We start from the raw sequence: 18,362 nt of genomic DNA, 5'->3' as shown, positions 1-18,362 counted from the left end.
TACAAATAATTTTCATATTTTAAAAAAACGTAATTATATAATTGTTAATACTATTAAATATATCTTTTTCAAACAATCATTTATAAAAAATAAAAAATTTTATTCTACAAATCACTGTTTTAAAATGTTCAAAAAAATTTTTAAATTTTTATTTTTTAATATTTGAGAGTGTTTATAAACATTCTACTATTTGCCATGGATCCAGTGACATATGGACAAAAGCATTTCAGCCACTAATTGTTGCAACGCCAATTTGTTTTTTTCTCATAAATTATTCAAATTAGTTTGGTGTCACAAATTTTCTCTAATACGCAGTGTGGAAATTGTTGCTTGCTGAAATTTAATCCGTGAGTAACATGGCTTGATACACTTTAGAATGATAGAACTAATATATAGTGATCTTATCTAATCAAGTACCGCCGCTATCCCATCAATACTGTCATACTCTTATTTTTATTTGTCAAACTTTTTTTTTTTTTAAGTTTGATTCCATTATATTTTAAATATATTATTAATTAAAATATGAAAAAAAATATTTGAAAAGCAATTTTTTAATGTAAATTTTATAAATTTTAATTGATTAACTAACCAAGTTTTAAAAAATTGAAAAAAAAAATTAGCTGAAACAAAGGGAGTATTAGTTTATGGTAAAGGGTTCCAAGAAGAAGCTATGATTTTAATTTGTTTAAAATATATGTAGCAATTAGAAATGAATTAATGATGTAACATTTCAAGAAGAAATTCAGAAGTTTGTTAAAACGCATCTTGCGAGGACAGCATATTCACCTAACAAAGCTGATAGGTTACATCTTACTTTGGAAAACTACGCATCTGGACGCCCCTACTACTCTCATTATCATATAATAACACACCATTATTAGCTTAATCAAAATTATATATGACTCAAATGCATGCCTTTTGAAAATGATAAACAATCGATTGCATGCATTTATTAAATTTACATCCCAGAATTGTCAATTCCCGCCAGCTACAATAAGACAGCATGCAGGAGATGATGAAGAAGAAGAAGAAGATGAAGAAGAAATGCATTCGAGAAACTAAGCAAATGGCGGTAATAGATTTGGAGCATGTGCATGTCCTGGTTTGTAATGAGCAGAGGGTGAGTTTGGTATACGGAGAAAGAGAACAATTTGGGAGCACGTGGGTCTGTTTTGTCAGTCCAATGGTATGGGCGTTATGGAATAGAAAGGATCATACTATGGCTGTCCACATGCATTTGGCGACAATGGTTTACAAAAAACATTGACAAGCAGTAGCTAACATGCTCCAAAACTAGTTGCTTCACCCACCATCACATGCTCTTATCCTCTTCTCATATCTCCCAAACCTTTTGTGACTCCTCATCTCATTTTCGACTCCTCCCTCCTGCTATTTGCTAATTCTAGCTCCATTTTCAGCCACCACAAGTGATCACATGTCTGTAATTATTTCTTGATGAGAAGGTATATCTAAACAGATATATGATACCAAATTACATATAAAGCTATATATGACATTTAACTTTTGATGGAGAATTTATTAAATCTAACTTTTCTATCATATCAGATATAGATTTATATCAAATGCGGGTGTGACATTGTCAATTACAAGTTATATATATAAGTTCAACATACATGAATCCAACATGTGTAATGTTGGTTGTATTAGGCAGATCCAAAGTTTAATTATTAATTAATTAGCACATTTACAACGACATATATCTAACTCCTAATAAGGTTGAGTTAGGATCACAGGATTATAACGTGTGTCATATGACTTGTAATTGTAGGAATTAACTCTAATTAAGTGTACTTGTAAAATCTCTCCCCTAAATTTTCTTTAGAATCCATTAAGAACTTTAGGGTTTGAAGTGTGTGAGATTGTGGACAAACATAGTACATATTTGCCTCATAGACAAGAAAGATCAAGAAGTAATTAGTTCCCATGAAAGTTTGTGAAGTAAGCATCGATGAATTGGGTTAGATCATATTGGCATTGAAGTAGATAAATCCTAATAAACATTTGGTTTGCCTTTAGTGATATATATAGAGTATATATTGTATGCTTATTTTCACCTCTATTATATATACTGCTATGATTATTTGCCGTGCTAGAAAAACTATAATGGCCTAATTTAATGATGAAACTTTGATCATCTCATTTTTAGGCTGATATTTTTGTTACATGAACATATATTATGGGGTAGAGGAACTTGTACAAATTTTTTATTATCAAATGCTCTTATATATGGCATAAGCAAATCGAAGCAAAACTTAAAAAAATGACTATAGATTTTTCTCACATGAAATTATTTTAGTGAATAACATTTATATGATTAAAATCCGTATTGTCTTGTATGCTTTTCATGCATGCAAATATTATTTAAATTATTTATAGAGATGATAAATGAAAATTAAAGGTTTAAAATTTGGGAATTAATTAAATTGAAAAAACAAGAAAAGCTCCAAATATGATATGTGAATGGAAGAAGATGAAGAGCAAAATAAACCAAAGCCACACTTTCTGAAATTCAACTATAATTGATGGAACTCACCAACACCAACACGGTTTGAATTTTGGTTTCTTGGGTGGAAAATTGCATTTTTTTTTTTTTTATGAAACTTGCTTTTCTTTTTTTATTTGGTAGAAATAATATTTTTGTCAAATACAAAATTTTAAAATGTTTTTTTATAACAAAAATTATTTTTTATGAAAACTAATTATTGTTATATAACCAAGTAACTTTGCATGCTATTTATGTTCCAAAAACTTTTGCATAAATAGAGATTATACTTTATTATAATATTTAATTGTAAATAAAATTTTAAGTTATCAATTTACTCCTTTTTTATTTGATGTAATTTTTGTATTATTATTTTTTATTTTCAAACAATAATATTTTAAATAATTATCTTTATTTTAATATTAATACTATTAATTTTTTAAAGAATAAGTACTATTACAATTTATCCTATCGTTCAATATAAATTTTTATTTAAAAAAATAACTCGGTTGATGGCCCAAACCGGTCTACGAGGTTGGTCTCCAACACTTACGGTTGGAATTCGATACAATTCACCACTAAGATATTGTGCTTAAATTGAAAAAAAAAATGGAATTGTTCTTGATATTTTTTTAATTCTATCTCCCATATCAATTTTTTATTATAATTATTTTTTATTTTATCTAATTTTAATATTAAAAATTTTTATTTAAACGATGCAATTACAAATGCTAGTAATTTAAATTGATGTATTTCAAAATAATTGCATTTTATTTTTTTAAAATTTAAAATTTCTCATGAAACATATCCTCAAAGACCAACAAAATAGAAGTGGAGGGGCTGAAAATCATTTTAATCAGGCTTTAGGTGGCTGACTTGGGTTTCACTTTCAAAAAATGAGATCGAATTTGGGTAAAATTTGAAACTTGGATTGAAGTTGAGCAAACAAATATGAAGTTAACATTGGAGTTAGGCCCGCTCCATGAATAGCTCTGTTTGCCATCTAAATTCATATAAAGGAGCACGCAGGAAAGGATTTAGCTTCCATATCCCACTACGTGCATGGCCGATGGGTTCAAAGGATCAGATATTAAAATGAAAAAGTATTTTTCATGACGCATACAGCAATAAATAAAGAAAGAATTATAAGAGGATTAGGACCAAAGAGTAATCCTATATTAATTAATAAAAGCAGCATTCGCAAACCAAAACACAATTATTGTTTGTTTCGCCTTTATTTTTGTATCCTCCTCATTAGCTATGAGAGGAAGAACGGTCGTCTGGTGCAACACAAAAGCTCAAAATACAAGTTAAAACGAAGAAAAAGTAGGTAGGTAGGTTGGAATAGGAAGGCAATTATATGATATCTGTGTCTTAATTAATTAGTCGATGCCCAGCATCTTCCTGAACATCAACACAAATTCATAAACCTTTTCAGGGTCTGGAACGACTTTAGCAACGCTCTCTCTTTTCAAACATCTCTTCATCCATGCTGAAAACTTGGGGCACTCGTCCTCCACCTTAAGCCCGCCCAGCTTCTCAACCGCATAGAACCAGCTTGTTAGAGGGATTGCTATGATGTCTACGAACCCAAATGTGTTACCACCGAAGAAATCTTTGTCCCCCAAGGCGTCCTCTAACTGCTTCAAAATCTCTATGAACTCCCTTTTAGCTTCTACTGGTGCCTCTCCTTTGCTTCTCCATATGTTGTCGCATGCATCGAATACCTGATTTGCAACATGCATGTTGATGATGCTTTTAACCTTTATATTATCAAGGATATATAAATAAATAATTAAAGAAATTAGTTATATACCTTTTTGTCAATATAATCAGCCCAAAAGCGTGCCTGAGCTCTTCCATATGAACACGGTGGGAGCAGCGGAGGGGAAGGCCAGGTCTCATCAATATAGTTAACAATGATAGTTGACTCACACAAGGGTTTCCCGTTGTGCAGAAGCACCGGGACTTTCTCGTGGATGGGGTTTGATTTGAGCAACAAATCACTTTTGCCCCCGAACAAGTCCTCGGTTCTAGCTTCATATTGAAGCCCTTTCTCCTTTAATGCTATCTTCGCCCTCATGCAAAATGGGCTAGCCCAGAAGTCTAGAATAACAAGCTCCACCTTTGACATCTTGATTTACTATGAACAGCTAGCTAGGCCTCTACTAATCTTTTTTTGAATTTGCAGTGGAGAAATGAGTAAAAATGTACAAAATTTATAGGCAAGTTCTGCCCCTTGACGAGCTTATCAAAGTTTTGCTCTTCCAAACAAGTTTTCTCGGCATACCCTCTGGAAAATGCTAGTGCCTAGTGATTGTCATTTGACTAGTTTGTATTCCATTGGCTTTATGTGGTGAAAGTTGTATGCTCTGCTTGTGCTCACAAGGTTTGTCTTTTGAGTACATTGGAAGATACCCATTGGAAAGCAAAATACTAACATGCTCATCCTTGCCTGCAACTCCACCCTAACACCATCTGCATACGAACCAGTTAAAATTTCCATCATTTAATTTTAACACCCATACTTTGTTTTTTGTTCCAAGCCTACCCCATACAACCCAATTAAAAACATTTTCTTCACAAATCATATATTTTCATTTCATTTTATTTTTATTTTTAAATATTAGTATTAATATAAAGTAATAATTAAGTGTGCATGCAGGGCTGTGCTAGGTCTGACTTTTAAAAAGAGGTACAGTAGGCCAATCCCAAACCAAGCCTAATCCGGCCATGGTTGCCATTTCTTTTTCTTGTTGCCAACACAAAGATGTAATCAATATTATTCACAATATAAATGAGTTCTTTTGCTAAGAAAAGACGCTAAAAGGGAAAAATATATATATATATTCACGTATATCCTTTCATGTGGAATTTTGCTGTGGAACTTTGACACAGACACAGATGTGAAGGAAATAGTCTGGATTCATTAAATTGTTTACCACCCAAGAAAAGGGTATCTCTAACTTTGGTTCAATACCCTGTATACGGATAAGCTTGATTTCAGCACTACTGGAAATGGAGCAAGCCTCTCGGTGTTCATATGCGTTTTGTACGTGGTCTTCCACAACTTTATCACTGCTCACATCTTCAGAGGGAATTCTCAGTGCATCCTCAAAATCTACTCCAGCTGATTTTACATTCATTAAATCGTTTGAAAAAAATTCCGGCACAAGAATTTTCAATGCATCATGTAAAGTGAAGCATTTATCTGCACAGAAAGAGCAATACAGATAGCACAAACGCAGACAACGCATATTCTCTAAGATAAAAATTTTAAAATCCACAATTGGGTGCAATGGAAGAGAAACAAATTATGAGTGTCCAGTTCTGATCCACAAACCACATCAGAAATAAAGGAGATGACTATGAGTGCCCTATTATTCACTTCTCCACATGCACAGCTTTCCAGTTCACATATTTGCTTACCTTCTTTGTGGATCTCAACAGGTCGGTTTATGTAAGAGATCTTCTCCCAACTATCAACTTTGGGCATGTCTTCCAAATCATCAAAATCCTCGCTTACACTCCATACATACAACCTGACTGGAACTCTACCTAACAAGAGCTCACCAACAAATAAATAAATAAATAAATTTAAGGGAAGTGAGGACAACAAAAGAGCTATTCCAAAAATAACATCCCAAGTCCCAACCATATGTAATGCAATCTGAATTGCTTCTTTTAAGCATATAGAAAGAAGTTGCAGCCACATATATCAACTGGTTAAGATGCAAATGCTCATATTTATCAGTGCATGCTTGACTAGGTATAAAAGTCTAAAATGTGCATTTTCGTGAATCATGATTGGTACTGACAGCAATTTTCTGTTCTAGATGGATTATATAAGAACAAGTTCAACAGTATTTTATATCAGTCAGTATGGTTCGGCAATTGAATGATAAGTTGTAGTCCAACTTTACAGATGATTTTTTTTAAGAACTTTCAGATGATTTAATCTGATTCATGGCTGCTTTGCTATTAGTTTGGTAAGACATTGCTACTTTGGCTATTAATGATTTCTTAGTAGTAAGGGTTGGCAGACTGCCAACATAAATCCATCCACAGATTAATATAATTATACATCAAAAACAGGCCACATTCAAGAAGAGGAGCGCTGGGAACATATTTAAAATAGGTAGATAATAGATGCAGATAATAAAAATGTCAAGAATATTCTGGGGTCCCTATTTGATAAAGGACTGATTTACAACTTATTTTAAACTAGATGTAATTCTCAGATTTTAAAGTGTTAAAGAGTATTCCGGTTTGAATTATGGGATTTTAAAAGATTGGTATTTTGGATATTTGAGTATTTGGTTATTTATATTTGATAACTTTTATTGAGATTTCAGATTATTTCTTGAGTATTTTGATTTGAAAATACTCGTTCTACATCAACTTGTTAGTTCTGCTCCACAGCATATTATCAATGCTCTCATTTGGATAAACTTTCTCCAGTTATCTCAAACCTAAAGCATTAAAATATTCCACATTTCTTATGAAACAAAACGAGGACCACCTAACTTGATTTGATGCAATTCATGGGTCTTTAAGTATAATAACAAATATGCATACCAGTCTTAACTTGTCCAGCCAAATCTGTCTCCCCAAAACCTTGTTGAGATTTTGACGAACACAAACTTGTATGCTCATCCTCAACCGTTGCAAGTTTAAGCTTAGATGACACTCGTTGGTATGTTTCCAAATTACCTGCCAGAAACCAATTTTAGGACTCAAAATCTTGGAACAAAAAGAATGTCACTAAGAAAATGGAAAAGGAGGGAGAGTGGACTGGAATGGTGGGAAGGAGGAAGAAAGAATTGACACATGAAGAAGCTAGACAAGCATATTTGTATTGTTGCTGGACAATCAAGTTGTACCATGTTTTGCAGGACTAGAGGAAAATACAACATAACTTATCAATTATGCTCAGAACTAGTTTTTCAATTATTCAGACTCCATTACAAATTGAATACCCATTTTCTTTTTTCAGATATCCCAAAATCATGTCCTTTTTATTTATTTGAAAATCTAGAATGCTTGCTTTTTCTTTATATTGCAATCCTCCCAGGAACCCACTTCCATGAACCATAATTGAGCCATGTAGAATGTGGATTGAGCATAGATTACTCAACCCGCCAAAACAAGCTACTCAAAGTAATCAAAGTTAATCAACTACAAAGAAATTGGTTGAATATGTATCCCGCAACATGCCCCAATCAAGCTACTTAAAGAAATCACAGTAGCAAACTGCTCTTTTGCATCTTAAAAGAAAATATACACTCATGATAAAACTAAGTTCGTCCATGTTAGGTCATAGACTAATATAGGACACACCAAATCAAGTTATGGAGAACTCAAACAAAGTAAAAAATTGCTTTAGAAACAATACCCCACTGTGTGTGTGTGTATATATATATATATATATATATATAAAACCACCTTAACCTTGGAGCTGCTTAACATCACAACTAATATGATTGCATTTACTTATTAAAAATGATAATAGACCAAAAAGACAAAAGCTAGTCTCGAGTCCTTATTGATGAGCACACATACCATTCATGACAGAATGCCAAAGCTCCAGCTGATCAGACTGAGACATGTTCATAACATTCTTGCAATTTCCATTCATTATATATGCTGCCTGTTAGCATAACAGAACACTGTTAAGGATAAGCAGTAATGAAGCATCCTTTAATTACCCAATTGAATTGAAAATGTTTCAAATAGAGACAAATCTGAGAGGAGTAAATAAACACAAGTGACTGGCTGCGCTTATACAAGAACAAGATACTCCAAATGAAAAAAAAAAATGAGAAAGACAGCATATTGAGAGACAGGAACATTCAGCATTTAAGGGATTTGATTTTCTTTGTCCTGTATTTTTTGAGATTAAAAAAAGAAAAAAAGAAAAAAAGAGAGAGAGAGCCAAAACTCCAGAATCTCAAAATTTGACAGAATGACCTTTTCTGTAATCTTAACAGCTAGTTAGCTAACAAAATGTTCTCAGCATTAAGGCTTTCTTGATGGAAGGTGGGTGGAAAAGTGGAAAGCAATGATTTTCACTAGTGGTAAAAGAGAAAAGTTGGAGGAAAGAAAATTGGAAAGATTATCATTTTCTATCCTTATTAACAAAAATAAATCATTCCAAATTGGAAAGCTTAGTGGAGGGAGAATGGAAGAGAAGTGAGTTAAGCGTGCTTATTTATAAAAATAATCCATCATTTTTTTAGATGTTGTCTTTTTATCTTAACTTGCAAAGGATATAATGATTAAATAATGTAATATTCAGTTTCTTTCCTTTCATTTCCTACCAAGAATACTAATGGGAAGGAAAAATACGCATTCCATCTTTTCACTTTTCTCCCCATCCAATCTTTCCATTTTTCTATCCATTCTACCAAGCAAAGCCTAAATGACAACAACACGAACTGTGAATTACAACAGTATTTAGAAATAACTTTTCATGCAATGCCAGAAAATGATGCCCACTTCAGCTACTTATTTCTTATCTCCAACAATAAAACACTTCAAGTCAGTTCAACTTCTTCCACTCCAGCATTTCTAGGTCATCCATAAACATATATTTCTAGAGGCTAATTACATGACCAAGAGGCTGTGAATTGTCAACAAGGTGAATTGCGGGCCAATATTAGTGCCCAAAAGTTAACAGAGAAGGATACTAATTTTCCCACAAAATGGTTAATTCTAATGATTGAAACGACTGAGTTTGAAAATAACACAGTTTCAACCATCCTTGTACAGGCTGCAATAACAAAAAAGATTTAAAACCTTGATTGAATAGATTGCAATCCTTTATCAGCATAAAAGACCATAGCTAACTTTGAAACGACCTCCTAATCATCAAGATTTTAGCGGCAATTATGGGAAATTAACAAAAGCACCTAGGCTAGAAGTTTATAGAATGGTTCTTTTTTTTCCTTCCCCATTTCAGTTAGCTATTAATGCTCAAAAATGAAAATGACAAAGGAACAAGAAAAGGCAAGACAAAAAAATGCATTGAAAGAGAACAAAGGGGGTGTACAGGTTAGAGGAGGGGAGCAGTTTAAAGAACTGTTGATAAGTCATTGACATTCACAATCTATGAAGCACAGAGACTAATGGGCAATAAGAATGAATAAGAGACAATATATTCAAAGCAGAAGGAAAACTATTTTGATTTAGTAATTTAATATATAAAAAGTTACTGATGGAAAAGGTCAATTAAATCTAATCCTAAAACTGTTTAGCAAATCAATAAATCTCAAACATACATAGTACCTAGTAGAATTTTTAACCTTTTGAGAATTAGTAACAGTAAATTTCCCAAGAAAGCAGTGTTATCAAATTGTAGGACACCTGTACTAACCTCTTTTAATGAGTTTATATAGCTCCACTTCACAGAATCTTCACCTTCACAGGGTATCAATACAGTTCCCGGATATCCTCTAAAATGCACCTGCAGGCAGATCAAAATTTTATCTTTAACCCAATAATTAATTAATGGGATAAAAAACAGGAAAGAAGTACAATTACAAACATCTATCATACAAAATATCCGGTTTCTATAAATTCCCCACGGATAAAAAGACTTTCCATCTATTCAATCTCACCCCCCTTATTCTTAATTTTCATCATGTTGGGGTAGGGTTGGGTAGGTTTAAATCATCTATCAAAGTAGTTTAATAGTCCTTGTATTTAGTAGGTGCATAGAAACTATGATCCAGCAATGACGTAGTAGAACAACATATTCAGAGGCAAGCTAGAAGATACAAGCAGTGACTAATTTCAATAATTAGAGCAAAAGTAAGGGGATATACAGTGAGATTCCAAGGCCTTTCAGGCTCGGCGCAAAGAAGATCAAAAAGAACCCCAGTTGGTATGTACCTGCAACAAGAAAAGCTTTTGGCTTCAGGTTTCAAATATTTTAAACAATTAAAAGAAAAACAAAACAAAAAAAAAATTCGTTTATAGAAAGAGGAACCATTTGAGAGGGAGGCCATTGTAGTCGAACCAAATGGTATCAACGCCGGGAGGAAGTGTGCTGCTAAAATAAGGCTTGAGCAAAGAAGCTAAAAGCGGCAGATACCCGATTCGTGGAGCTAAGATCTGAAATGATTTATGATTCGAATCAGCAATAGGAACAGTAATATAAAAGAAAAAAAAGAAAGAAAAGACTTGACCAGGGCAGGTGGAGGAGGAGGCAGAGTGGTGACTTGGGATTCGTGGAGATGGATCTGAAGAGGAATCGCCCCGTCCCACACATACTTTTGTGCTTCCATTCTCTTCTCTATCTCTATCGTCGCCGTCTTTTTCAAGCTTAAAAGATAGAGGAGGCCGGTTAACGCTGTCGAAACCAGAACGGGTCCGGCAGCGTTTGGGAGGGAGAGAAAGATGCGGCTCTGTTTTGGGAGGAAAAGAATTAATAATAAATAACAATAACATAATATTGAGAAGTAAACAAATTTTTGTTTTCTAGTATTACATTTAATTTTATTAAATTACTATAAACTACAGATTTTAAATGTCTGACAAATAAAAATAAATTCAAGCTTGAAAATAAATCTTTATTCTTTTCACTATATTTATTTATATTTGAAAATAATTCCTCAATAAATAAATAAAATAATACCATGTAGTTTTATATATTTCATATAAAATATTATAAATTGCTAAAAAAAAAGTATTATACATAAAAATAATGGTAATTATGTAATTAAAATAAATGAGTGGTGGGTTTTTGGTCTTTTCAAATGGGATATTTGAGCTTTTAACGCAGTCCCAAACAAAATATAAACGATTCATCATTACTAATAATTTATTCAAATTTAATTTATCGAATGAGTTAAATTTAATATTTTTAATATTTGATTTGAATGGTTTGTAAATTTAATTAAATTTTTATATTTTAATAAATTTTTTATTATTTTAATTAAAAATTATTATTTACTTTTATATATATATTAATTTGAGCTCGACTTTAAATAAATAATTGAATTTAAAATTAAAGATGAAAATCAAGCTCTTTTTTTTATTTAATAAATAAATTAAATAAATTTAAATAATATAATTTTCATCTCAAATCGTACTCAATTTAAATTTTAAAACTTAGTCAAACTCAAGCCAAATTTAAAATAATAAATTTCAAATTGAGCTCTTACTCAAGTTTTTTATTATATTAATTTAATTCAACTAAATTACATCTCTAACTTAAAGCTTTTTAGTATTTTTTTTCAACAATTAAAGTTATTCCAATTTATTTTTTTTGCCATTAAAATTATTCCACGAATTTGTGTGTAGCATCTAGATATAAATTATTTCAATTCATATCTAGGAATATAATATAAATAATTAATTCAAATTTGATACAATTAAAATTTTAATAATAATTATATATAAATTTAATAAAATTAAAAATATATATTTTATATTTTCATATTGACATAAATTATCACACATAATTTTTATATAAAATTAATATTTTATATAATATAAATATACAAATCATCGAATTTATCCGTAGCTATACCCTACCACAATACATTCACCTCTTCTCAAGTTCACCAAAATTATAATTATTATTAAAAAAATTCAAATAAACAAGTTTTAAATTTTAATTTTCTTTAAAAAAGTGTTTTAAATTTAACTTAAAACTATTTTTTTAGTTGAATAAATAAATATAAATAAAAAATCAAATTTGTTGATGAAATATTTTTCAGATGTTATATTCATTACAGCCATCGATAATGGAACATTTTTGTGCAAAGTCTTATAATTCTTGAACAAAAGAAATTAGAAAGGAGAAGAAAAAGATTTTTTAAAAAATAAAGGCAAAAAATAGGGCCGATGATGAGATTTCAGATTTGGTAAACACGACGCAACAATTAACAACCATAAATAAAATAAAATAAAATAAAAAAATCCAACGCTACGGTTGTCCCATTCCTTTCGGTTTTGGCTTTGATGCGAAGCCAATTAAGAAAAAAAAAAAAACAAACTATTCACCAGACAAGCCTGAAAAAGTTTACTTTGAGAAATTGGCAGATCTATGATTGAGGCACGCAAAGGGAAAGAATGAAAAGAAGAAGACGTTGATGATGATGATGTTGGAGGTAGTACAGTTGGGAGCAGCGGCGGCGTGCGTGGTGGTGTTGGTTCCAATGGGGATGGCTGGATTGCATTTGAGCCGAAACAAGATGCTGTTTTTCAGCGGTGCTCTTTTCATTACTCTGGCTGTTTGTGTCCATCTGACTCCCTATTTCCCTTCCGTTTCTGATTTCGTAACCTCCGTTTCTTCTGCTGTTGTGTTCGATCACCGCACCTCTTGCATCAATTTGGTTAACGACATTTCTTGGGAGGTCAAGCCCAACGCCTCTCTTCACACTTTCAACAATCTCTCTTCCTCTCTCGATTTTTATGACAAGCGCTGGGATTGGTCCAAATCCCCCAAGCTGGACGCCTGCGACTTTCAGAGGTTGTCTGCAACCGATGCTTCCGACTTACTAAACGGTTCCTGGGTGGTGGTTGCAGGTGATTCCCAAGCTCGATTATTCACCCTCTCTTTATTAAATTTGATTTGGGGTTCCGAAGCCAAGCGCATGGATTCGGTTAGAGCTGATTTGTTTAAGAGGCATAGTGATTACAGCATTTTACTTGATGAAATTGGTATGAAATTGGATTTTGTTTGGGCACCTTATGTTGTGAATCTGACCAATTCGATGATGGCTTTTAAGACCAAAAAGAGTTACCCTGATGTTATGGTCATGGGGGCTGGTCTATGGCACATGCTTCATGTCACCAATGCATCAGACTATGATTTCGCCTTGCGAATGTTAAAAAGTTCTGTGGTTTCTTTGTTGCCATTTTCACCTGAGTTAGGCATGAATGGACCAGTTACTGGTTCCGTCTCCATTAAGTCACCCCATTTGTTTTGGCTGGGGATGCCCATGCTGATCAATGGGATGTTGAACACACAGGAGAAGAGAGAGAAGATGAGTGATGCAATGTGGCATGACTATGATAGAGCACTTGGTGACAGTAGGCTGTTACGCCAAACCGGTGGCCCTCTGCTGTTGTTGGATATCCAGTCATTGACTTGGAATTGTGGGCCGCGTTGTACATCTGATGGTATGCATTATGATGGAGCTATCTATGAGGCTGCCGTTCAGATCATGCTAAATGCATTGCTTATTGAATCTCATCAGAGGCTTTGAAGCCGCCAACAGTTTTTTTTCCCTAAAATCTGTTCTGTGTAGCTTTTCCAGAAACATACCAATGGTTTTACGGCAAGCTTCACGAGCATTTGACCCTTAAGAGAGGCTCGATTCTTCTTGCCCGTATAGAATCTTTGAAAAACTTGCCAGCATCCCCCTTTGGCTTTGGAGTTTGGATTAACACGTAAATTTTCTATGTATGTCGAAATTCTTTCTTTTTGTTTTTGGTTTTATTTTCATACGTTTGAAAACTAAATATTCACTTGCTTGTATACTGTAGTTTGATGGCACTGTGTATGATTCACATCCAATTTTGTTGTGACCAAATTTGACAGTTGTGCAATATTGGATACATCTTTTAGTTTTTTGCAATACATAGCAGCAGCAGTGATCTTGTTGTTCCCTCCAGTATGATTTAATGACATAGCTTTTCTGAATTGGATTTTGTAGTTTGTATGACATTTTTAGAAGGAATGTTCATTGATATAGATGGTCATTTCTTGTTTGTGTTTCTTCTTATAGTAGTTGAATCTCTTTATGTTTTAGTTTTGCAGATTAGCATCCAATATCATGTGTATATGGCATGCAAGCATTCATGTCCGCAGACATGAATCACCAGCCATCCACCCCATGATGGATCAATGGATGGTGAATTCGGGATTTGTCTAGTGAATTGTTGCATGTGTTAGGGGATATTAATTCCCATTCACTGAAATATCCAAAAATTAAAAAAGAAAAAGAACTGCAATTGTAATGAATGGTATGTTTGGAAATTTTCTATTAGCTGTAAAATCTCTTCCTTTTGTTAGAATGGAGATTCTTAGGTTGTGTGTTGGAGATGCTAGATTTGGTATGAATTAAGAGTGATTGCAGATGTAGCTGGTGCCTTCATAGAACGAGGGTTCGAGATCACACTGTAAGTCTAAGGAAGTTCTTCCAATATAATTGAGTGTTCTTATATTACAGCAAATACAAAAGGGGTCTTTTAAAGGAGATTGGCAAGGCACCTCACCACGGTTTTCTTGGCTAACAAACCTAGAGACTCCTACATACGCACCCACAACCTGAGTTGTTCTCGTGAAGTTAATCCTTCTGCTCCTTCCATGTGCATTAAAATCTCCATAAGTAGGTATTTTGTTTATGACATATTACAGTTGTGAGGGCTGCAACAAGTCGGACAAACTGCCCAGCATCTAACAAAGAGAAAAAATCCATATTTGCATTACATTTATTTTTATTTTCTTGACATGTTTTTCTTCATCGGTAGTTGTACATATAGATGTATCTAGTTTGTTTCCTCTTCCTGATATCAGTTTTTTTTAAGTGACCTGTGTTCCATTGGGTAAAGCTTGCTTGTTAATAGAGTAAAATGCACAAATTTATGAGCTTGTGGTTCTATGAAAGGTACACCTGTATATTTTACCAATTGAATTGGTGTTTAGGAAGGTCCAGAAATTAACCAATACTGCAACTTCAGCTACTTGATAATCCCCAAAATTCCACTACATGGAACAACACTCCTATATTTCATCCAGTAGTCAACCCAAAAGCTTGAATTGCCTAAAAGAATCAACCAATCTTCAAGCTTTCAAGCCAATTTATAAACTCAATTATCTGTTTGTATGTAGAAAGGATACCAAAACCACCAGCAGACCATCTTCGTTACATGTTTCTGAAGAATAGATGGCTTCAATCAGAACACCAAAACCTTCAGTTTTGCGTACGCACATATGGTAAGCACTAGGCAATCTGTCTGATAGTCTATCCTTTATTCTTCTACAAAAGTCTTGAGGTGGCCAAAATGGCGTAATTGAAACGAATCCGCTTTGGCCATGACATTTCAGGGATCTGTCAGATTACATTCTAGGAATACATTTCAAGTTTTGAAAGAGGCAAAATCGATTTCTCTCCTGCTGTTACAATGAAGCTATTCATACAAAATGTCATAAGCCACTACATCACTTGAACATCTCAATCAAAAAGCCAACACTTTTACAATTTCCACCCCAATCAGCACAAAAACAACAGATAATAGAATGGGAGAAAGAGAAGAAAAGAAAAGAAAAGAAGAAGAATAGCATTGCTCTTGCCTATATATAACAACATTCTTGTTGATGCTGACTGACTGATCTTATGATTCGAATTGCTTTCCTTCGAAAGTCTGCCCAAAGTTCCAATTCTTAGGAGCAACATTGTAAGATGTAACCGTAAGCCCATCACTACTTGTGACCTCAAAAGAAAGAGGCTGATTCTTTAGATCAGAATTAATATGCCAATTCTGTCCCCAATTCCGACCCATTTGCAGCCACCCTGTTTTTGAACCCCTAATCTTGACTGCAACTATATCCCCAGCACCACCAACATTGCTGATGAGCACCGATACAAAGATGCCTGAACCATCAATCGTAAATCGAACACCTCCTTCTTTTCTGCACTTGATCCTGTTTAAAACAAGCAACAAAATATTCTTTTAAGATGAGAAGCTTAAAGTAGGTTATATGAAAGAAAAGAAGAGTTTGTACCTTCGATACTGAACAGGCATGTTGCCAGCCTTCCAAATCGCAATCTTCTCAAAGGCCTCAATGGGAAGCACGAAGTGCTTGTTGGGAGGATTACAATGGCCTCCACCCTCCGCAGTAAACCCATAATTGGGAGCACAGAAATTGGTGGCTGTGACAATGATAGATGTCCCTGGTATGCACCACCGAAGGTCATCCACGCACCTCAGCTCGAAGCATGCGCCACAGATCTGCCCACGCTCAAACAGGGTCTCGCTTAAACCCACCGTTGCCATGCCGTACCCAGCCTTCACCAGGTCTCCATACCCGCACGCCCCACCCACCGCGTCCCGAGGATCCGATGCTGCGTAGTAAGTGGCGCGTGCGGGAAGCCACTGGGAGGATTGGGGCGGCGATGGGGAGGAAGAGGAGTAATGGGAAGTGACTACTGAGATTAGTAAAAGTAGTAGGAGTGTGAGCAGAGGAGCTTCAGTCATTAACGGCGGTAACATTTCTTAATCTCCACAACAACTCCTTACTCTTACAATTGAGAGACAGAGACAAGCTAAAGAGGAAAGTTAAACATTAATTCGATCAATTCATCAAATGTCAACAGACTTCCACTACAAGTGTCCTTTTCTTTTCGGCTCTTTTTTTCTTGTTTTGGGCCAACCTGGCCACACTTTTTTTATTTCACAAAACTAAACTCGGGCCAATGATTTATTGTGGATAATTACTGTATTGGCCTTCCCACATTATAAAGGCTTGGGGTGTGTGGTTTACATGGGATTTCCATTAACTCAAAATAATTGATTTTGAAATTAATGGCATCTTTTATCTCCGAAAAAAAAAAAAAAAAGAATCGTATCTGTGTGTGCATGTGGATGGCCTCGTCGAGAAGCCTTCATGGGTTCACCAAAAGTAGCATGTCAAGCCTTCTCACGTAAGTGGGTTTAGACCTCTATCTCGTGTGGTAGTAAACTTTCACACTGAAAAAGTTCGGAGTGTATGTATCATTTGTTTATATGAGATTTTGTGTTAACCCAAAATAATCGATTTTAAAATTAATAGTGTGTCTTATCTTTGATCAGAAAAAAATTATTGTATTCTAATTGATAAATTATTAGAGTTAATATTTAAAAATTATAAATTTAAAAAAAAATTTATAAGCATAATGTCTTCACCCAAAATAAGCATTAGTAGACTTAATAATTTTAAATATAATACAATAATATGATATGAAAATAATATAAAAAAATCATATATTTATTTTAAAAGATAAATTTTATGTTTATTTATATTAATATGAATTTTGACATAATATAATTTATATTTTATACATGTTTACATGTGTAAACACATGTAAAGCACAAAAAAAAAAGTTTAAATAAATCGTGTCCCATGAATATACGTTTAACACATTTTTTGTATTTATTTTAATATAATATAAATATATGAATATTATTTTAATTTTTAATTTTTTAATTATAATACCTAATTAGCTATTCAATATACCATATAAAGATTATTTTAAAATTTTAATTATGATACTCATTTAAAAATTATTATAAAATTAATTTTTTATATTAATAATATAAATACAATATAAATAATAATATTAGTACTACACAACATTATTTTATTTTTTAATTTTTAGTAGTTCATCATTTTGGATTTGGTGCTAAAAACTAATATAATTATGTATAAAGTTTTTTATTTTTATATTAGTAATGTATATATCAAAATTTTAAATATATATGTTAAAAGTTAAATTAGTATAAATTTTTTTATACTTTTTAAATATGCAAGTATTTTTTATATTAATAATGTATATATTACATATATAAATCTTAACATATTATATATATATTGGTTTTTCTAACTTTTTATAATAAAATTAAAAAATAATTTTTTATTAAAAAGAACTTAAAATGACAATATATACTTAATTGTTAATAACAAGTAACATCCTATACTATGATCATTGATCAAGCAAAGCAATTCCAAAACACCTTAATATACAATAATATATTGTATCGATAATAAATAACATTTACAATGGAGAGTTCAAAGTTGTTTATTATTTTAGTCGTATTTTTATGTATATTCGTAATAATCGTATTTATTTATATATATTAATAT

The 18,362-nt window shown here is 32.7% G+C and overlaps 4 protein-coding genes across 8 annotated transcripts; 1 reads left to right on the top strand and 3 right to left on the bottom strand.

Moving 5' to 3' along the window:
* Positions 1–3,657: 3,657 nt before the first annotated feature.
* On the bottom strand, positions 3,658–5,075 carry LOC111305816 (putative glutathione S-transferase parC). Its single transcript, XM_022903657.2, has 2 exons — positions 4,320–5,075; positions 3,658–4,230 (listed from the first exon to the last, which is right to left on the bottom strand). Exons 1-2 carry the CDS (start codon positions 4,635–4,637, stop codon positions 3,886–3,888), a joined length of 663 nt encoding a protein of 220 aa, XP_022759392.1. The 5' UTR covers positions 4,638–5,075; the 3' UTR covers positions 3,658–3,885.
* Positions 5,076–5,322: 247 nt separating this feature from the next.
* On the bottom strand, positions 5,323–10,949 carry APG5 (autophagy protein Apg5 family). Of its 4 annotated transcripts, none has more exons than XM_022903651.2 (8): positions 10,693–10,949; positions 10,494–10,618; positions 10,330–10,396; positions 9,879–9,968; positions 8,066–8,153; positions 7,082–7,216; positions 5,933–6,061; positions 5,323–5,714 (listed from the first exon to the last, which is right to left on the bottom strand). In XM_022903651.2, the coding sequence occupies exons 1-8, from the start codon at positions 10,789–10,791 to the stop codon at positions 5,368–5,370; spliced, it is 1,080 nt and encodes a 359-aa protein (XP_022759386.1). In that variant the 5' UTR covers positions 10,792–10,949; the 3' UTR covers positions 5,323–5,367. The 4 variants fall into 4 exon arrangements, with proteins under 4 accessions (XP_022759386.1, XP_022759389.1, XP_022759387.1 ...); XM_022903654.2 differs by having other exon boundaries at positions 5,323–5,633; XM_022903652.2 differs by having other exon boundaries at positions 10,524–10,618; positions 10,693–10,940.
* A 1,343-nt stretch (positions 10,950–12,292) lies between these two features.
* Positions 12,293–14,533, top strand: LOC111305813 (Pmr5/Cas1p GDSL/SGNH-like acyl-esterase family protein). Of its 2 annotated transcripts, none has more exons than XM_022903648.2 (2): positions 12,293–13,919; positions 14,277–14,533. In XM_022903648.2, the coding sequence occupies exon 1, from the start codon at positions 12,604–12,606 to the stop codon at positions 13,720–13,722; it is 1,119 nt and encodes a 372-aa protein (XP_022759383.1). In that variant the 5' UTR covers positions 12,293–12,603; the 3' UTR covers positions 13,723–13,919; positions 14,277–14,533. The 2 variants fall into 2 exon arrangements, with proteins under 2 accessions (XP_022759383.1, XP_022759382.1); XM_022903647.2 differs by having other exon boundaries at positions 14,269–14,533.
* Positions 14,534–15,603: 1,070 nt separating this feature from the next.
* Positions 15,604–16,826, bottom strand: LOC111305814 (expansin-A13). The gene is made up of 2 exons (XM_022903650.2): positions 16,245–16,826; positions 15,604–16,163 (listed from the first exon to the last, which is right to left on the bottom strand). Exons 1-2 carry the CDS (start codon positions 16,730–16,732, stop codon positions 15,854–15,856), a joined length of 798 nt encoding a protein of 265 aa, XP_022759385.1. The 5' UTR covers positions 16,733–16,826; the 3' UTR covers positions 15,604–15,853.
* Between the last annotated feature and the right edge of the window lie 1,536 nt (positions 16,827–18,362).

This window comes from Durio zibethinus, chromosome 21, assembly GCF_047325235.1.
Source record: "Durio zibethinus cultivar Kanyao isolate XHJ-2024 chromosome 21, ASM4732523v1, whole genome shotgun sequence".
Lineage (NCBI taxonomy): Eukaryota > Viridiplantae > Streptophyta > Magnoliopsida > Malvales > Malvaceae > Durio > Durio zibethinus.
The sequence above is the reverse complement of the archived record's forward strand: the minus strand, read 5'-3'. Positions and strand labels throughout refer to the sequence as shown.

What these genes read in the sequence shown, in the direction of transcription:
- LOC111305816 (XM_022903657.2), bottom strand. Translation starts at nt 4,637, where the DNA reads ATGTCAAAGGTGGAGCTTGTTATTCTAGACTTCTGGGCTAGCCCATTT. An exon ending in CTGATTATATTGACAAAAAG is followed by an intron (nt 4,231 to 4,319) that starts GTATATAACTAA and finishes GTTGCAAATCAG; the next exon opens with GTATTCGATGCATGCGACAA.
- APG5 (XM_022903651.2), bottom strand. Translation starts at nt 10,791, where the DNA reads ATGGAAGCACAAAAGTATGTGTGGGACGGGGCGATTCCTCTTCAGATC. An exon ending in TTGGCATTCTGTCATGAATG is followed by an intron (nt 7,217 to 8,065) that starts GTATGTGTGCTC and finishes GGTTTCTGGCAG; the next exon opens with GTAATTTGGAAACATACCAA. An exon ending in TGTTGAGATCCACAAAGAAG is followed by an intron (nt 5,715 to 5,932) that starts GTAAGCAAATAT and finishes CTTTCTGTGCAG; the next exon opens with ATAAATGCTTCACTTTACAT.
- LOC111305813 (XM_022903648.2), top strand. Translation starts at nt 12,604, where the DNA reads ATGATGATGATGTTGGAGGTAGTACAGTTGGGAGCAGCGGCGGCGTGC.
- LOC111305814 (XM_022903650.2), bottom strand. Translation starts at nt 16,732, where the DNA reads ATGTTACCGCCGTTAATGACTGAAGCTCCTCTGCTCACACTCCTACTA. An exon ending in ATGCCTGTTCAGTATCGAAG is followed by an intron (nt 16,164 to 16,244) that starts GTACAAACTCTT and finishes TGTTTTAAACAG; the next exon opens with GATCAAGTGCAGAAAAGAAG.